The sequence below is a fragment of the Odocoileus virginianus genome, chromosome 19, assembly GCF_023699985.2.
Source record: "Odocoileus virginianus isolate 20LAN1187 ecotype Illinois chromosome 19, Ovbor_1.2, whole genome shotgun sequence".
In the NCBI taxonomy this organism is placed as follows: domain Eukaryota; kingdom Metazoa; phylum Chordata; class Mammalia; order Artiodactyla; family Cervidae; genus Odocoileus; species Odocoileus virginianus.
The window spans coordinates 3,160,608-3,181,374 of record NC_069692.1 but is presented as its reverse complement, the minus strand read 5'-3'; the positions used below and the strand labels follow the sequence as shown (position 1 = coordinate 3,181,374).

The following is a 20,767-nucleotide window of genomic DNA, read 5'->3' as shown; positions in this document are numbered from 1 at the left end:
AGTCAAATAAATATTTTCTTAAAATTACAGAACAATTGCTGTGCCATTTAAGCAAATGCAATAAAGCTGAAGGAAAAAGCAAATCTTTTAACATTCTCCTGCACTTTACAAGGTAATGGTCTAAAGTTGGCAGCCGGTTAGTTCAGAGGGTTAATGAAATCTTAACAGAAGTAACAACTATCATAAATGTAATGCAAAACACCCATAATATCTTGTCCTAATCATCAATGTATTTAAATTTCACAACTAAATCTACTTTCACTAAAGAAAATGCAGGGAAAATATTTTAATTCAAAAGTAAAAACACATGTGGTATCTCTAAATCCCCAAAAATGCAACAATTGGTGTTTGTAATCAAACATATTTTTTCTTCTCTCTGTGGTCAGTTGGTGAGTGGGAAACAGGTTGGTTTTCATGAAAATCTGTATTTATAAGGCAAAGCTGAGTAAACTTTCTGAAGATATTTTTGTCCCTGCAGTCAGTTGATGGATAATAAGAGAAGTATTTGGCTCAGAAAAGAAGGAAAGGGTCCCGGAAAAATTTGCAAGCCAATACAATTTGCCTGCCTAAATAATTTTTGCATACTATATAATGGGCCAACATAAGTCTATTGAAAGTCAATGTCTGGAATAATACTTTGCTTTAGAATAAATATTGATGATTCAGGGAAAATATTTGCATTGTAACTGCATGCTATAAACTTCGCTTCAGCTTATTAGACATTAGAAAGAATTATAAACAGTGATCTGGAGGGGAAAATTCCAGATAAAGGGAACTTTGTGTTCACAATATTTTTATTGTTATCCTGAGTCATAAATCCCATTTATAAGGTGGCAAAATTAGAAGTCCAACCACTTAAGGCTTCATCCCAGTAAGTCAGAGCAGTGTAGGACAAAAAAGGCCTAGAAACCACAAAACCAGACCATAAAATTGCTTTCATTTGATTAAAAATGCATCAATTTATCAGAGACATCCTACAGAGACTCTGGAAATGGTTACAGTCACACCAAGGAAGCCCACATAAACACCCTAGAGATGACCAGAATATATATAGCGATTTTCACGGCAATGGAATTGCTAAAGACACCACGAGGGCATCTCCCTTGTGGTTCAAACTTCTATTTCCCATGTGTCCCTAAACTACCATCTGTTTCTACAATTTGTCTTTGAGAAATGAGTTAAGTCCAGTGATAAGCTTTGTTTTTCACCTACTGCCAAAATACTGCAGGGAAGCTTAAACATACACACACTTAAAACACTCCCAGTAAAAAGAATACTTAGTACCTAGAATGGTTAGAAAGTAAGAACATAGGTGCTATAACCACTTGGTCATACATTACTATTACACTGCCTATACTTGTAGGTAAACCTTATAGAAATTAATATAGAAGAGAGATCAAACTGTGGATCCAGTTGGAACATCTCCTTTATATATTATATTTATAACTTATTTCTGCAAAACCATGTACAAATATTAAGGAAAATGCTTACTTTGTATCTCTGTTTTTCCAGGTTTCTTCTCCCCTGGCTTTGTCGGGCCACCTGTTTGAACTGAGTCAAAACTTGATTATTACAAAGGGAAATGAACCCATACAAATACTTCCTAAGAAGAAAATAAGTATATTGTCTTTCACCATTGTCTTTCAAGTGTATGGTGTATTCCCAGCTGGTCAGAGAATACAGCCAAATAAGCATTCCCTTGCAAATAAGTTATTTTCAGTGAGGCTTTAGATATATTTCAAAAAAAGATATTAACTCTGCAGCTTGGCAAAGTCTAATGCTTTTTAATAGTTTTCATTCATAACATTCCTGCTGCTACCAGAGACCAAGCTTATAAATCAGGAGTAAATTATTCACATCTACTAATAACTAGGATCAGAGCAAGAATAGTTAATACTGATGTAAATTAACTCTGCATAACAACAAACTAAATTTGAAAGTTGGAGAAACCTTCTGCAAAATATAAGGTATAAAAGTACTTTATATGTGTGCTTACTTGTTAATTGGCCTATAACTGGTACACTTTCTTCTACTTCATCATATGAAGTGATTGTCACCACATACTCTATTTCAGGTATAAGCTCTGTTAATAAAGTTTCAGTGGTACTAGCTGAAAGGGTAAATTCTTTAGTGGGCCCATCTGGAAATATAGAAAGGAAAATATCAATGCAACAAAACTTTTTTACACATAACGTAATACGATATAATGTAATTCCCAGATATACTAAAAACCTGAAAATTCAAAATACACATTTTTTTCAGAATGCCCAAGCATTATTTTTTACTGTCCTCCAAAACTAACACTTTGAATTCTAGAAATTCAATAAATGAACTGGCATTGCCTTTACCTGTTACAATTATATTCCATATTTGTTTGAGGACTCAAGTATGCCTCTAGATTAAAGATATACCAGAATATTAAAAAAAAAAATCTCTCACTGTTTTTGAATACTAATGGTAGATAACAAAATTTTTATAAATGAGATATAAAGCCGAAAATAATTTAATTTTAAATTATGTATTGGAGAGTACCAAAAGAAAATGAAGGGCTGAAAATCAACTCAAAGACAACAAACCCCATTGGCTAAAATGAATGTCTACTGGGAAACAGCATTCACTTCTATAAGAGAGGTGTATCCTCCATATGCCAGTGAGGGGTGGGGCATACTCTAATGGGTAATCATGGTCCTCTGAACTGACTTAACTATCAAACGTTTCAAAGTATGGTGTACTGAGCATTTCCTTACATGCTGACAATTATGTATTTCCTTTTAGATTATGTTAATGTTCAATTCAACAGGAAACAGTAGTTGTTAGAGACAAAATGACTTTTAAAATTCTTAACCATATTAATTTTCATCAAAACACTAATAACCAAAAAAGGCAACAAGTATGACAGAACCCTGAGAAATGCTCCAGGTTAATATGTGGAGCATTCCCGAACCAACCAGGGCCCACCATGGGAAAATAAGACCCAGGACTCTGCGGGTATGGATGGTCCCAGTGTGCATTTTTACAGTCAGTCATTTCCAACATCTGGAAACCAGATGAATTTTTCAACTGCTTTTCAGCTTTGGAATCAATGAAATAGTTAACTGCAAATATATTTGGGAAGAAAAGATTCAAGGAAGAAAAAGTAAATGCCTGATCCCTTTTTAAGCTCTTAGATCATATTGAAAACAGGTAACAGTTTCTCAATCCCCTGATAAATCAGCATGTAAAATCATTGGCATTTTTAAAGGCCATAAGTATGCAAACACAGCTCTGGTGATAAGGTATGTTGACATCATCTATCTCTTCTATCAGTCCATCAAGACCCCTTCCTACCACTTGGCCAGTGCCCATAAAAATGGTTTTATTCCCATTCCATGTTAGAAATAAAAGTTAATGAAGAGAGATTGGTTCTCCCTACTCAAGCAACATCATGGATACTGACTCTTAGTCTTAGATCTACAGACTTTACCCAGTAAATCCTGTCTTCCATCATGGCAGCTCACCACGATCCCAGAACACTGTGTCCTGAGCACTGAAGTGAGCAGGACACTGGGTAAAGTGTAACACCTCACTTCATCACTTGTCACTTGAAGTGTTGGACAGATTAAGTGATTCAAGAAGAATGTCAAGCAGTGATTGTTCTATTTTATAAAATCAAAGATTACCAGCAATATTCTGATCAGGGGATAAAGTCTAACGGCTTTACACAGCAAACCTAGTTACACTATAAAAATATAATAGTGGGTCCTGAGCTGGAAATCTGGAGGCCTGAGTCCACCAAATGTCTTGTGACATTAGGTAAACCCCTCGTGTTTTCTAAATCTTGGCTTCCTCATAATGAAGTGGAAGGTGGAGGAAGGATCAGAGTGTATCATCTTGGATGTCTCTGTCCGAAAACCCCAACATCCCAAAACTTACCCGTTGTAGGGTCCACTGTTATTTTGAAACCCACAATTGGATCAGGTGGTATTGCCCATGACATATGAACAGTATTTTCATCTATAATTTTAAAATTCAAGTCTGAAGGTGGTTCAACTGCAAAAAGAGAGAGTTGGTATGTTACCTTTTCCAATGTCACAAAATGGTCAATTTAATTAATAAAGAATTGTGTTGAGCAAAGCTTACTAAAATTGTCTTTGCATAAATTTGTTTCCAACAAATATAAAAGATATCTTGTTGGACGAGAATAAAATTAAAAGCTGACACGGTATGACAAAACATCAGAGAGATTACATATTACAGAAGACAGCACAAAACGCTTTGGATTCTTGAGTTGCTAGGTCATCCAAGAATGGCCAGCAAAATCAAGCATAATAGAAACAAATTTGGATACAAGTACATACAGGTACAATGAAATCACATATAATAACCACATATGCAAACAATTCACATAACAATTAAGGAAATTTCAATACATGCTGAGTGCATTTTGAATAAGCATGCCAAATCACAACCTGCTTACAACCACAGAAGTTAGAACACTGACATAATACTATTTTTTTTCATAATATGGAAAAAAAATCAATGATATTTTGGTTCATTCTCTGCATCATTGCCTTGTTATTAATTTTTGTTTGATAATTCTCAGTCTGTGGCAGAGATGAAAAATGTATTTTAATAAAAAGGAAGAAACACTGTTGGGAAATTTAGCACTGTTGCGTTTCACAAGGAAATATACATTTAAATGTATATTTGTACTCAAACAGACCAATACTCAAAAATAGTCATAAGGGCTGTCAATCATTTATAAATATATAAAGAATGATATACAGGTGTTTATAAAAGTAATATTCTGCCTGTTTACACCAATTTGCTCTATGTTTGCAAGGTGTAAACCAACACTTATTTTCCTTTGCAGCAGGTATATTCCATACTAGAAGTGGCATTTTAAGTTAAAATGCCAGTATGGTCCTTTTACAAAAACAATGGTTAATTATGAAAAGACAACATCAGTGTATATTTATGGACATTTATTTACAGAACTTAAAGAAACTAGTGAAGCAATCTGAAGACATGACCGCATAAATCTTGGAGAAGTCAATGACAGGAATAATTGAAACGTACAGAAAGCAATAGTTTACATACAAAACTGTTCAGCATCATGCATGTGTCAATGAAATGTTGACTGGGTTTTTAGTTTCCCACAATGAATGAAAGCCTCCATGTACAGTAGTCATTACACAAAGACGTTCCAGAAATATTTTATAATGATATTCTCCCTGCAATGTTCATGCCTCATCATGCAGCATTGTACTGACTCACTGACAGTGCATGGTCGATGCATTCAAAATGATTACTCTTGAAGCAGGTCAACACAGTAAAATGACTTTCTGCCATACTCTTCTTTGTTTTAAGACTGAAAGTATTCCTTGTGAGTCAGAATTTTCACATCTGTTTTGAGAGATCACAATCTCCTTTTAGGTTTTCCTAAAGGTCAATTGAACTGCAGTAGTAGCTTGGAGACATGAGTCATAGAATTTAACTGGGGTTAGGGATTTATATAATATTAATAGCACATTTTAATGGAAATGATACAAATTAAGCAAACATTTGCTTTAAGGAACTGTTGTTTCCAACTGTAGGAGATGGCTTTTTATTTTTACTGTATACACTAGTAATGGAATGGATGTTATTTTCCTACTATCCATACACAGGCAGTGAGATTAGACTATTAATCTACATGCATAGTTTAATTATTCAACATTCTGCTGTCTGTAACCATATTGCGAGGTTTCCCGGTAGCCATCACTTAGTATAACAAGCATGCAACAGATGTTAATAGGACAATAGGTATTAAGAATATCATTATAAAATATTGTTCCAGTAGCAATGGCTCAGGACAAATTTAATGCAAAGGCAGACGCAACTGGCCTGAGCATGCTTTTGAAAAATCAGTACATGGAAAAACAGTACCACCAACCTTGCAAGGAAATTGACCTGAAGCAGCAGACACTAGGTTAAAACTGCTGAAGGGCAGCAGCAGCCCACCTTGTTGATTTCCAAATGACCAGGATTCCAGAAAAACTGAAAAATTGACTGTTGGGAAAAGTCTTTAACAATTGGATTTTAAGGTGTTCATAGAAACTCAGATGTGGTACTTAGGGATCAAAAGTAAGAAAGGATGGTTGACCAGCATGTGTACAACAGACAGCCCTTTGCACTTTTCTTCTTGCCACTTTTATCACCTGTAAAATCTTTCAGGCTTGCCATTCTATGTATTTTGTTTGTTTGTTTGTTTTTTCATGAAAAAAAATAATAAAGCAGGTTTGAGTGTGGACCCTTGTTGACATGAATCAATGCAAAATATATTTTCATTAACTTCAAAAGTCTTTCATTTTATATCAAAGTAATTCACAACTGCCCTCTCATCGTTATAAATAGTGAATGCAGATGCCAGAATATTTCTAATAAAACTATCTACATAGGGATTGTGATTGCAAACAGTCATCATTGTGTAGAATATGATGGGAATGAAGATAAATAGAAGTGTAATTATAAATGAATAAGGTAGCAATCAGGTATATTAATATAGTCATAAAACTGAATACTGATAGTGAAGAAACTAAAGTTTTAAGTATTCATAACACTAGCAGTTTAAGTTCATATTTGTGAGTAATGCTTTTTGTTATCAAAAGGCTATGCTATCAAAGCTACATTCTGATATATCTTTTTACATAAATTGGCAGGATTTAGGACTTTTTAGCAATGATAATAATAGCGAGCGTTTGCTGAGTGTCTTTTCTATGACAGGCGGAGAGTTGGACACTTTATATATTGTCTCTCTCTCCTCTCATGACCACCCAGCAGAGTGGCCTTATTATCTGATTCACAGGCGAATCAGTGAAATTCAGAAGGGTTAACACAGCAACAAATAAGCAACAAAACTTTGACCCCCATAGTCTTGACTCCAGAGCATACAGTTTTCTACCATACTGGCTTATTATATAAGAAATACTTGCATGAAAGATTAACTTTAGAAACCAATATTGATATGAATTTGGCTATCAAAATATACATAAGTATTTTACTTACTCTATGAAAAACCTTTATTTGATTCCTCATCAACAATAAATATGTGCTATTCTGACATCTCCAATTCAGACACAGATAAAATTTGGTATATTAACTTTACAACTTGTTTAAGCAATTTTAAAACCAAACTGTCTATCTTGATATATAGTTTTTACAAAACATTGTTATTCATTATGGCACTCAAAAGGAAGATACGCCCAAGAGTTTAACAACAGTGCAAGGATGGATGGACAGGTGAGAGGAGATTAGCTTAATAAGATTTGGTAAGTGTATGAAGTGTATTAAAGATAAGGAAAACTAAGAACAAACTGCTAAAATATCATCTTGATGAACCAGGAAGAACTTTAGTCTAATTTTTGTGATAGCAATACTGAGAAGGGTACTACTTTAATGGTAGAAACTTTGAGAAGCGAGCAAAGTATAGTTTTACTATATTCAGTAGGCACTAATTTTTATTTTCTGTCCAAAGCTAGTATAAATTAAATGACCTTTGCCATGAAACAGATATTTATTTCATTTGTGTTTAAAAGATACCAGAAATAAGCAGTTGAAAAGTTCATGTTTCAGACATGTAATAAATTATTCTGTACAGATTACAAAATGCATTCTTTCATTAAACTGACTGGATTGACCCACTGTCAAGCAAGAAAGCAGCGCAATAGGAGCAAACTCGCAAAGCACTGGACTAGAAGACCTGGGTCTTGCCTGCGCCGTGTAGGCATCATGATTGTTAACTGAGCTATTCAGCCTCTCTGGTCCTCATTTTCTCATTTGGAGAATGAGAAAATTAGAATAGATGACTATACGTTCCCATCTAGTTTGAAATTTCTGTTGCAAGTTAGACACAGGATTATAGAAATAGGCATTAACTTGCCTCTTAACCTAGACACAAGAAAATTAAAGCTTATGGCCTCTGCTCTGTTATGAATTAAAAATATCCAACATTTCATTGTATATTATGAACTACAAATCAGAGCTTCTAAAATTACAACTGTTTTTCATAGATCATAGGATCACCCCAAATTTAGATTAATTAGAAAGGTGTCTAATTCTCAGGGAACACTGGCCATTGACCTTTAAATGTTAAGTGTTAAATTTTCTAAATGGCAATTAATGTACCGTATGATACAGGAACCAAAAATAACTCACACATTCTAGATCTTACAGAAAGCTGGCCAAGTTATAAGCTTAATAAAGTCTAGCTGCACCTAAAAATTATTAAAAGAAAAATTCACTTTCACTCTTATTTCTACGGGACAAAATACTAATAATGAAAAATAAAGTTCCTTGTACAAGTAGGTAGAATAAAATAACATGATAAAGGTGGTACTCCCTATATTTTAAAAAAAAAGATAAATGCAAAAAGTGAATGCCAAAATCTTGTAATTCAAGGTATGGAACTTTCCACACATGCAAAAAAATTAAGTAGAAATTGACTGGAAAATAGTATGAAGACAAGAGTACAAGTTGCAAAAGGGAAAGAAAAGTTACAATGGCTACTTCAGAATTAAGGTCCAAATGACATCTCAAGAAGCAGGGCTGCCAGCTGGAAGTTTTGAAATGTATCAACAGAAATGATTCAGAGAACTTCTGTTTGCAGCCCATTGTCCCCAGAAACGCCTTGGCTACAAATTTTCTTAGCCCTTCCCAGCCTCCTGGGGCCACTTAGTTGGTGATTAACACTGGAGGAGTCCTGTCCAATACTGGAGCCACAAGCCACATGTGGCTATCAAGCACTTGAAATGTGGCCAGTCTGGACGAAATGCACTCCAAGTGTAAAATACACACCCAATTTCAAAGACTTAATACAAAAAATGCAAAATATCTCACTAATAACTTTTATATTGATTACCTGTTAAAATGGCAATACAGTGGATATATTAGGTTAAGTGAAATATGTTACAAAGACTAATTTCTCCTGTTTCTTTTTCCCTTTTTAGTGTCACAATCAGCATATTTTAAGTTGCATGTGTGGCTTGCATTTGTGGCTCACAATATATTTCTATTTGACAGTGTCAAACCGGAGAATGAGGTCCCCTTCAAATTAAAAATCTTATTAAAATATCATTATTAAATGCTGACCTAAGCAGGTGAGAGACAAGAAGAGAAACAGCTTAAGAAAGCAAAAGAAAGAGCTATACTGTGTGGAAATAAATACAAACTTAAAAGATAAACTATGAGAAATATGGAAATAATCAGTAATGTAGATAGCAAAATGTTCTTTTTAACTGCACTTTGCTAACTATCTATTATCCAATCGAGAACTGATTTTTTTTCCACTTACATCATTTCCAATCCAATTCTTGTCCTAAGAACTCACAACTCTTTCTGATTTTCAAATAACTATTTTCTTAATGAGCAATAAATAGGCCACTTAAGTGAATTATCTAAAAATATCTTGAGTGGGGCTTCCAGAAGTTCCTCCAGTGAAATTCCTTCCTAACAACGACATAGAAAGGAACATTAAAAGCACTCTCATCTGAATATTACTTCACAGAGGCCACTCTGAAAAGCTCTACATTCATGAAGTATTCATCAGATAAGCAGAGCCAGCAAGTTCCCCTCTTTTCTGAACACGCTGTACATTTTGAAGACTCTACTTTTGCTAATCTTAATTTTTTTGTACTTTCGGTCTTGAACCAGAGAAGTGAACACGACAGAGTTTTTGGAAAATCTCAGTGCTGTCTTGAAACCCTTCTACTTCCCCACAACCTCTAAATAAGCTTCACCCTCTGAACCCCACCCCCAATTTCCACACTTCCCCACCCAGAAGTATTGCTTTTCTCCCTTAGCTCCATCGGGAGCATTACTTTATTGAAGGAAAAAAAAAAGTATATTTTTAAGTTGTCTTTTAAGGTAGTACCCCATTTACCTTGCAGAACAATAAATCTAGTGTCAGATCTCCCATAACTGAGGAAACACAGAAGCGCCTACTGGGTTAATACCCAGAAAGGGCTTGTTCCACCAATACTGATAAATGAAGCCTTCAAATGCACACAAAAGTAAGAATGAAATAAGGTTGAAAATCTAGCAAAAGTCCTTCATTTTCAAAGGGGTGGAGCCTATAGAGCTCTTCCAGACCCTTGGGCCCTGAGCCCATCTCTGAAGCTGAGAAGACTCAGCGCCCAGGGCTGATACTGGGGGAAGGAGGGTTGGAGGAGGTGATGCCGGCTTGCCAGGCTCCCACCTGCTCCCTGGGTTAAGAACCTTGGCCCAGATCCAACCTGTGCGTGAGGGGCTGGGTCTGGGCTTGGGCCAGGCGTCCCGGAGGGCAGCGAACCAAACAGGGACGCAGCGACCCCCCACCTCCACCCCTGGCCACTGCCAACACACCCCGGGTCCCGGATCGCTACCGACCACCCACTCCCGGGGGCGATCCGGCTGCTCACGTGCCCGCACCGCCCGCCTCGCCGACCGGACCCCCACAAAACACACAGAGGCGCAGAGCCGGCGCTGTTGGAGTCTTTTATTTGGTGCTGTCACCGAGGTCGCGGCCCCGAGCCAGGGTCTCCCCCAGCCACGCGCACAAGCCAGCGCGCCGCGCGCTCCGGGGCTCCTGGGTACTACCCTCCGGCGTCCGGTCCGTAGCGCCGGTGCAGCCGTCGCCCCCTCCCGGGCGGCTGGTCCTCGCTCGGAAGGCGGCAGCGGCGGTGGCGGTGTGGACAGCACACCGCAGAGACAAGCGCAGGGACAGCACACAGCACTGTACGGAACGGAGCAAGCGGAAGACGAGAAAGCCGGACCCGAGAGCTGGGAGGTGGACGAACCTCAGAGAAGGGGGCGTTTCTCCGAAGCAGAGAAACCCCGGGAGAAAACACACGAAGTGCAGGGGAAACAGATCGAGCCACAGTAGCAAGGAAGGTTTGCTTTTTTTTTTTTTTTTTTTCTTTCCTTTCTAGACTTCTACCTTGTCACGGGGGAGAAGGAGGGAAGAGCCTTTTACCTTCTGCCTCGATGGAAGACAGGAGCAGGGCCGCGCCCAGGGCGGCGAGCGCTGGGGGAAGCCTGGTCCGCATGCTCCGCCTCGGGGCTCACAGCCACATGAAGGGATCTGCCGGAGGAAACAGTGACCGCATCAGAACCGGGTCCGGGCGAGCCTGGAACCAGGTTAGAACTGGAGCCTGGACCCGGGCCAGGACCCTACCCGCTCTGCCTTAATAACCACAGGGCCCAGCCGGGCAGAGAATGGGTCCTATTGTAGCGCAGTGGGAGAAGTCAAGTTCGTCTGCAGCAGTTCAACCAGGGCCCTGAGAGCGAGCTGAAGTTTAAAGAGGGTCCTGGATTGGGTAGAGAGGGAGGTGGGAGGGAGGATCGGGATGGGGAATACATGTAAATCCATGGCTGATTCATGTCAATGTATGACAAAAACCACTACAATACTGTAAACTAATTAGCCTCCAACTAATAAACATAAATGAAAAAAAAATAAAATAAAGAGGGTCCTGTTTGCCTGGAGGCCGGACCTGCTTAGCATCCTGGGTGAAGGGCCTTATCAGGCCCCACATGACTTCATCCTGCCTGGGTGATGGCTAATTCAGAGATCATCTTATCCCTGAGTCAACTAAATGTCTCTTCCAGCTGGGGTTTTTATTTGGCCAGCCTTTTTTTTTTTTCCTAGCTGTGGAACTCTTTAGGTAACTGTACTTTAGTAGTCTCAGGGTAATTTGGAAAAGTATAAGCCTCTTTTACTCTCTTTTTTCCTTCATTTTGTTCTGCCTACAAATATGCAGCTCTTGAAGGTCTGAAATGGATTATACAGAAACATGTAAAGCCCAAGAGAAACTTGACCCTCCTCCTAGCTGTGTTGTCTTCACATCTGATAAATCTTTCACTCAAGATGAGGAAAAAAACAACTCTGAAATACATAATAAAAAGGAAAATACAATAGAAGAGACAAAGCACTCTTGTCTGTTTTTCCAAGGTTTTTTAAATAAAATTCTCAGTAATAATTACTCTTCTCAATTAACTGTTCATTTATTCCAGAAGATTACAGGTTTACATGCTCCAGAGGAGAATATATCCTACTCTGATTTTTCCTGATTCTGTAACTAGGCTATTAATTCCTTCGAGACAAGGAAACGTATTCACCTTTTGTGGCAAGTAACACATAGTAGCTAGGTGCCTAATCCATGTTGGTAGAAGGAAATCTAAACTATTCTAAGGTCCAACTCAGGAACAAAAGCTACTAGCGATGAACTTAAAAGTGGAAGACTGCCGGAGGCAAACAGAAAAAGAGATTTGATTCTGAGATACTTAAATTATTGTAAGGCAACAGACCAGGCCTCTTGAAAAACGAAGTCATGCTTGGGAATCCAAAAAGGAGCCAAAGGTTGAGCCCTCTTTGAGAAAAGAAATTGACAAGCTCCAACCATGTCTTTCCAAATTATTGGCATGATGTATCAGGGCAGCTTTCCTGGGCCCGAGCGTAAATTGCATTTTAAATGTCTGATGAACAGGCTTGCCAAATTGCCGGGAACTCCTTTTTATAAGCCAAGATTAAAATTTTCCCGCTGCTCTGGAGATCCAAGGACTCTAGCAATTTCTTTCTTCCTACTTAACAACTAACTGACATGTCTAACCCTCTTCTACATCAGTAAAAGGCAAGAGGTGAGACCAGTCCATTGTTCCCATCATCTGGCCCTAACTTCGCTATAATAATTTCCAACTCAGTTGGCAGTTGTGCTCGCGAAAAGTTAAAGGCTGACAATCGACGCACCGAAAAACTGTATGCAGATTTTTTTTTTTTTTTCTTTTTTAACCGCTGAACTCGCTGTAAAAGTTGTGGCAGGTCTAGAGCGCCACTTATCGGCTGTCTTAACTCAGCGGCACAATGGATCCTGTCTCGTCGCGGTATCTGAACATAAACTCAGTTCTGCCAGCCAGCCAGGCATTACACCCATGTTTAAAAAGAAGACGAAGAAACAAAGAAAAGAAAATTTCTCTCTCCTTTTAGCCAAAACATTTATCTGAATGATTAGCAACACTTCATTGAGCATTCTCAGACACAGAAAGTCTGAAATCGGCCGCCCCTACGTGGCAGCAGGGCCATTTCACACACTCATGAATGAAAACGAGTCAGTGGGGGCGGGGGTGGGGGGCGTAGATGGGGGGTTGGAAACTTGGATTCATCTCCTTGGGCCAACTCGTCCCCTCCCCCAACTCCGCTGGAAGAGGCCAATTCTTGCCAAGTTAAAAAAGGCAATTGCACCCCCCACCCCCGCGGGGTCCCTCCAGATTTCCTGCGCATCACCTACCGCCGTCCTAACCCACTGAGTCCCTGCCATTAGTTACCCAAGGACCACCAAGTTTAGCGCTCATTTCCTTTCTTGCCCCATCCCTCCCCAGCGTGTCAGCACGCTTTAGGAGGCCACAGAATCCGGGTTGAGGGGAAGGGAATGGGGTCCCCGGCAAGTCCCGCAAGGACCACCTGCGGCCCCTAAGGGTGCCCGATGCGGTGTACTTCTTCTGCGCCCTGACTACACTCCCCGCTCCTTAAAACCCTCTGCGATCCCTCCACTCTCTAGGATAGAGGATGGAAACCCGCGCAAAGTTTCCACGACCCTGAGGAGGGCCACCCCGTCTGCCCTGGGGAGAAGCTGGGTAATGTCAGGCCAAAGGGGAGTCCCCCAGAGCTGAACTAACCCCCGCGCTGGGATGCTTTGAAAAGCGGAGGAAGGAGCCAGAACACCAACCCGGGAATCTACCTCCAGATGCCACACGAACCAGCGCAGCCTCGACGAGGGGTCGGCGGGCCCAAAGAATTCCGCCCCGGGCGTCACCTTTGCGCTTTGGCAGCCGCGAGGCCGGGGGGAGACCGGCGGCTCCAGGACCCCGCGCACCCCTCGTCAACTTCAACCAAGCATCTATAGACGAAATGCCTCCTCCAGCTGGAACAGTGAAGCGGTGCTTTACGCACGCACAGCCGCCCGGCATCCTCTCTTGAGAAAAAAACTGCATTTCTTTCCCCCTTCATGTTACAAATGAACCCCCAAAAAACCTCCGGGTAGCCCAGGCGCACGTTCAAACGGCCCCCGCTCGGGCTCCTGAGTGGCTCAGAGCCGAGCGAGGAAGAGGCTCGAAGTGAGTTTCCCCAGTTATCTTTGGAAGGGACGAGGCGAGGGTGGGGGGCGGCTAGCAGCCAGACCGACCTGAGGCGGTGGTGACCGAGGTAGCGGCGGCGACAGAGGCTTCCCGGCGTCGCGGAAGCCGGCGCTCGGTGTGACCCCCCGCGCACGCCCGGCGGTCGGCGCTGCGCTCCGGGCGCACCTGGCGGCCGCGGAGAGGTGGAGAGGCCGCAGGGCCACCAGCGAGCCGGAGGCGGTGGAGCCCGGGCAGAGCGGCGGGCGCGGCCGGACTGGTGGAGACGGCCCGAGACCGCAGCTGCCGGCGCGCGGACGCGTCTGGGTCGGCTCGCCTTGGTCGAATGGGAAGAGGCTCCGCGCCGCGGGCTCCTTAATAGAGGGCTGTTCCCAGCTCTCAAGTTTACTCGGTTACGAAACGCCTGAGAAGGTGGACGGCTGCCACGGGGTGATGTATGCTCCTCCGGCGGTGAAGGAGGTCTACTTTTGGGAACGTGTGCATACTTCGAGCATTCCTTCGGCGTGAGGTGGCGATCGCCGTAGTAGCAGTGCCCCGGCGGGGAGGGGAGAAGGGGAGGGGGCAGGGGCGATGCAGAGGAAGCGGGGAGGGGCGGTTGGGGGGGGTGGGGGGGAACGACAGCCGCGGCCGGGTTCACTGCCAAGGGAATCCGCTCACTCCTCCGCTTGGGGCGGGCTGGGGAGCTCGGGTTTCCCTCTCCGGGCGATTTTCTTTAATAAATTTATTTTTCTAAATTAAGAAGGAGGGGGGAGGAAAGTAGCGATTCTCCTGTATAGAACTGCAAGAATGTGACCGACCCCACCCCATCGTTAGCCCCATCCCCCATCATCGCCACCTACACCTTTCTCCCCATCTGTCCTGGGGTGCACTTAAAACCGATTTACGGCGTTTCCATTAACTAAGTGTCTGTGCACGCGGCGCGCCTTCTGTCTTTTTCAATCTCGGGCGATTGGAAACCCGGATGGCCGCCGGCGCGGGGCTCAGCGGCGGGATGGCTTTCCCATTCCTGTCTCTCTCTCCCCGCGGTGCTCCGGCATGGAACTGGGAGGCCTCATTTGAGCCAAATTGAAGGAATGCTATGAAACCTAGGGATCCTCCGAACTAGAAGCCCGCTCGGGAACAAGTTCCATCCACCGTCGAAATGTCTCACTTGAGCCAGAACAAAACTTGGTTCCGAGTCGAGGCTTCGGAAAGAAAGCTCTGCCCTTCAAACGCCGCGGGGTCAAGGCGACGGAGGGAAGTGAGTTTCCCCTCCGACCCTCACTGCTGGGCGCTGGCGGCCAGATGGGGGCTCGCGTTCTGCCAGCGCCTTCTCTAGGTTTGGCCGCCCCGCTCCCTGCTCTGCGCCACCTCTTGGCCCCGAGCGGGGCGCCTGGCACCGAGGGCTGCCAAACCGTATTAGATGCCCGGGAGGAGGTGAGGCGCACCTACCCTGCGGCGTCGGAAAAGCGCTTCAGGAAACGTTCGGGTTACACAAGTCAGTGCGCTCAGCGCAAGCCCTGCGCCTTTTGGCCTCTTGGAGCCCAGGGTTAGTCTGCCTCATTGAAGCTACCGGGGATGGAGACGAGGGCGCGGAGGGGAACGCCGTGGCGCCGGCGCTGGAATTTACCGCCCGCAGTGGAGGAGGAGGCCGGGTGGCCAATATAACCTCGTCTCCCTGTTTGATCTGACATCTGTTAATTTGCCCTTCCCCCCACCGGGGTCGATAGCCTCCGAACTTGCCTTCAGAATGGCAAGAACTCGCAGAGCGAGCGGTCCCCTGTACTCCGCCCCACGCACAGGCTGCTCTAGAGGAAGCCAGAGAGAAGATTAAGGGGGGACGGGGTTGGGGGGCGGGGAGGGAGGAAAATGGGAATCGCCACCTCTGCACATTCCCCGAGCACACACAGCCCACTGGAAGTCCAGCTGGGAACTCACACAAAGAGCCCACACATGCACAGTGCACAGGCCTTTTCCCCTTCAAACTCTCACAGCCCAAGTGTCTGGCACAAACCTCCAGCGCCCCAGGCGTGAATAACCCAACGTGAACACCCTAGTGCGCGGTGATCGCCCGGGTAGCAGCCCTTCACCCTCTGTCTCACTCCACTCCTAGGCGGGTGGCAGCCTTGGGACTGACCCGGGAAGCAAAGAAGTCCCGGCATCCACGGCCCCGGGTACCCAACGGTGCTGCCGGTGGCCTGGAACCGCCGGGGATGCCCCTGGGAAATCCACACCTCTGTCAAGTCAGCCCAGGCTGGCTGGAGTTTGCATTTCGCCCGGGTGGAATGTGTGTGTGCGCGTGTGTGCACGCGAGCGCGCTCTTTTTCTTTATGTACTTTTTTTAGGTTGCCTAGGAGCTACTTAACCCTAGGTGTTGATATTTGGGGATTAAAAAAAAGAGTTCGCTGTTGATTTGATTCAGAACTGCAAATGCATCTAGCAGCCCGGGAATCGAGCCGGGGAGCGGAGCGCAGAGGCGGGCTTCCCCTTCTGGAGGCTGGAGGCGGCAGAGTCTGTGGAAGAGGCGTCCGCCCAAGACCACGCGCCTGGCGGCGGCTGGGGACCCTCAAGACTGTCCTCTCCGGCACAAAGCAGTCTCGTTCCCAAATTTAGATATAATACACTCGAGAACAGTTGCTGCAAATAAGTATAGGTAATGTTATCCACCGGCTGCAAAAGTCCTCTCTCCCGTTGAAAAAAGGATCATACGCAAAACTTCCTGAGTAGGGTGAGAGGAGAAGGTTGGGGACACCCGGGTCGGGAAATGCACAGATGCTCATCCGCAAACTAATCCAAGCACACGCACTCCCGGGGACACGAGTGCAATTCAAAGTGCAATTCAAAGGCGCTCTTGAGGAGAGCGAGGGGGAGGGGTGCTCCCAGTGGGCGGTCTGCACTGCCTCAGGTGCCTTTCTGCTGGGCTCCCAGCATGATGAGCAGACAAACGTAAAAAAAAAAAAAAAAAAAAAAAAATGTAAACTGTCTTCCCTTTCAGTAGTGCGTCCAGTTCTTAATACCCCCTCGGAACCAGTTAGTTTTTTGCAATAAACTAATGATATTTATGGATGAGATGGTTGGATGGCATCATCGACTCAATGGACATGAGTTTGAGTAAACTCCGGGAGCTGGTGATGGATGGGGAGGCCTGGCGTGCTGCGATTCATGGGGTCGTAAAGAGTCGGACACGACTGAGCAACTGAACTGAACTGAATGATATTTATCGACTGAGGCAGCGCCGGCTGGATTTATCGTTTGTTTTTTTTCCTGGCTTTTGCTCCTCAGGCTGCATCCCGGAATCTCCCTCACCTCCCTCTTCCCATCCACTGCTCCCACCTCTTCTCCCTCCGACTCCTGGGTTCCCGGCGGGTCCCGAGCTTCAGATTTCTTGTCCGACAGCGCGATCTAGCGGTTTTGGAAAATGTTTTGGGAAAATGTGTCATCCATGAATCAGACTCCCGGGATTGACTGAGAAGCGAAGCGACAGGACGGAGGAACGTCTGTGGAGGTGACATAAATTTTCTGTGCGCCCATAAAGTAGTCGCCTCTAGAAATTCTTGCCCCCAAGCTGCTGAGAGGTCAGATCAGGGGAAGGCAAAGGAGGAGATGCTAATTTCAGTAAGAAGTGCAGATTACAGCGCCCTTCTTAATTTATAAAAGGACAAAAGCGGCCTCCTCAGTGATTTGCTTGAGGTCAGCACAGCCGGCTTTCCTGGCCATAGGCTAGAGTTGTTTCCATCATAAACTCTTGCTGATTTTCTCTGCGGGAAGGAGAAACCTGGACTCAGCCAGCACGGATGTTCCAGCTCTTGGCTGTGCGCGAGTTGTCCCCAGACTGAGCTTTTAAGGGTCTTTGTGAAGAAAGCCCTGGCAATTCCTTTGGGAGACGGGCTTCCCTGGTGGATCTGTCTGTAATGAATTCGCCTGCAATGAAGGAGACACGGGTTCTATCTCTGGGTACAGAAGACCCCTGGAGAAGAAAATGGCAACTCACTCCAGTATTCTTGCCTGGAAAATCCCACAGAGGAATCTGGCAGGCTGCAGTCCATGGGGTCACAAAAGTTGGACACGACTTAGTGAATAAGCCACCACAATCACCAAGGGTGTAAAGAGAGGAGGCACCTGCATGGATTCTCAGAAAAAGCTATCCGAATCCTCTCCCTTAGATTGGGGTTCTCTGGGCAAGTTGAATCACACTATGCAGCACCTTGCATGTGTCTATAGAGGCAAGCTCACAGTAGTGGATACAAGAGAGCTACACAGAGGCTTCCCCCTCAAAACTCTGTCAGGCAATACCTGGGGCACTTCAAACATCTTTGTGTGGTCACTCCGCCCCCTCAAATCCCCCAAGAGATTTTTGCCTCCAAAATGTTTTACCATTAAAATTGCAAAGCAGCAGTTTATCAACTGCGTCTCTGTGTGCCTAAAGCTGTGGGCACAAGTTGAGTGCGTTACTCAGATAGTTCATCTCATGGAGAACTTCCACTTCATTAAGCAGCTGTTCTTCCCCAGGCAGGGGCTTTGGAAGACAAAGGCAGGAGGCACCGGTGATTGGAGAGGTTCGCTGTCTAACACAGGCCTACTAAAATAGCCCTAACGGCAGCACTTCCTCTCAGGACTGAGGATTCAACACAAAGCTGGGTTTCACACTGACAGTTTACCTCTACTAAAGGTACGTGTTCAGCGGGGCCATAACAATGGAAATTGGTAGTGACTAAAGGGACACACCCATCGCTGGATCTGGGTGAGGATCCCGCGGGTAATGGCCTCAGACCCAATGGCCTGGGGGTCTTACCCAGATCCCTCTCCCTTACGTGGTGAACAGTATGCAAAAGGAAAAAAAAAAAATAGCATGAAGCAGCAGGCAGTCCCACACCAGGCAGTAGGAAAGCTGAAGAATCAGAGACCAAAGGCATCCCTGAAGGAAGGAAGAGGGAAGCCATGTCTTCCTGCCATCCTGAAAGGCTCTGCCTCCTCACAAAGGACTACTTCAGGAGTGCCCACAGGCTTGGTGCTGCTTCTCACTTTCATCACAGAACCCCCATCCCCACCCCGCCCCGCCACCCCCATCAGGGTATGAGCAACTCTGGAGCAGAAAACAGTAACTCACCTTATTTATTATATTCGATGTCACGAGGTCATCACATGACCTCAAGAAGTTGCCCTTGCATGGAAAGCTGTGAAACCACAAAAACAGTGTATCCAAATACAGTGTCTGTTTGGGATGAGCCCTTTAGATTTAATGAAAGCCAAGTGCTGCTGGAAGTGGATTATTCAGTTAGCCCTAAACTCCTTAAGCAAAGTGCAAAAGATAGAAGACAATACATTTCCTTAAGAGTTCAGAAAGCAACATTCTGCCACTTCCTTTTTCATTTCCATAAGATTCAACACTGTTTGAGTCATCCTTAGACCTCAAGGGACTGGGAATCTGTTTAGCTTGCAACTATCCAAGTAACAGAAGGTCCAGAACTTCTAGCCAGGTCACTGCACTATGTGTCAGCAGTGAGGACTGTATGCTTGATATATACTTTCCGATTAGTGAAAAAATGTGAAAAATCATAGGAACCCAATGCTCAAGATTTGGTCTTGGCCTTCAAATGCACTACACAGTAGACTGAAATGCAGTGATAATGGAACTGTTTCAGGAAGGGGGACCCCTTCCAGGGCCCGAAAGTGGGCTCTTATCTAACACTCAGAAATGAATTGTCAGAGGAGACACACATGCTGACAAAGCAAGAGATTTTATTGGGAAAAGGCACCCAGGTGGAGAGCAGGAGGGTAAGGGAACCCAGGAGAACTGCTCTGCCGCGTGGCTCGAAATCTCGGGTATTATGGTGACGGGATTAGTTTACGAGTTGTCTTTAGCCAATCATCCTGACTCAGAGTCCTTCCTGGTGGGGCAGGACTTGTTCAGTCAGGATGGACGCCAAGGAGGAGGATTCTGGGAGATAGTCGGACATGCGGTGTCTCCTCTTGACCGTTCCTGAACTCTCCTGGTTGGTGGTGGCTTATTAGTTCCGTGTTCCTTGCCAGGACCTCCTGTCCTAAAACAGCTCATGCAAGTGGTTACTATGGTGCCTGGCCAGGGTGGGCGGTTTCAATCAGTGTGCTTCCCCTAACAAAATCAGTCAAAAGAGAGGTTTCATTGGCCTTGCTTCCCTGGTGGCCCAGACAGTAAAGCGTCTGCCTGCAATGTGGGATCCCTAGATCGGGAAGATTCCCTGGAGAAGGAAATGGCAACCTACTCCAGTACTCTTAGCTGGAAAATCCCATGGACAGAGGAGCCTGGTAGGCTATGGTCCATGAGGTCACAATGAGTCAGACACGACTGAGCAACTTCAGTTTCAGTTGGAGCTCCTGTGTAGAATGAAGTGTAACCAGACCAAGGCTCCACTTGATAATACATTTTATACACCTACTAATTCACTTAGCTAAACATATGGTGCACAGACACCCAGGTATTCAAAGCCGAGCGCAGATTTAGGATGCTCCTGCTTGTGGCATGCGCCCTCTGGTGGAGAGAGGGGGAAAAGTGGCTATTGTCTGATCAGTGAGTGTGGGCTCAGTCCCTGAGACCTGTGCAACTGTTCGCAACCCCATGGACTGGAGACCACCAGGCACCTCTGTCCATTTTCCAGGCAAGAATACTGGACTGGGTTTCCGTTTC

The 20,767-nt window shown here is 44.3% G+C and overlaps 1 protein-coding gene and 1 long non-coding RNA gene across 2 annotated transcripts in view; one reads left to right on the top strand and one right to left on the bottom strand.

Moving 5' to 3' along the window:
- The window catches only part of COL12A1 (collagen type XII alpha 1 chain), a 115,571-nt gene extending 101,314 nt beyond the window's left edge, over nt 1–14,257 (bottom strand). The window contains 5 exon segments of the mRNA XM_070480790.1: nt 1,492–1,551; nt 1,997–2,140; nt 3,913–4,029; nt 10,970–11,077; nt 14,175–14,257. Of these exon segments, the coding sequence (XP_070336891.1) occupies nt 1,492–1,551; nt 1,997–2,140; nt 3,913–4,029; nt 10,970–11,042 (394 nt within the window). The 5' untranslated portion in view covers nt 11,043–11,077; nt 14,175–14,257.
- Nucleotides 11,049–11,988, top strand: LOC110142113 (uncharacterized). Its single transcript, XR_002315234.2, has 2 exons — nt 11,049–11,133; nt 11,757–11,988. It is a non-coding gene; the product is annotated as an uncharacterized lncRNA (long non-coding RNA).
- Nucleotides 14,258–20,767: the final 6,510 nt, after the last annotated feature.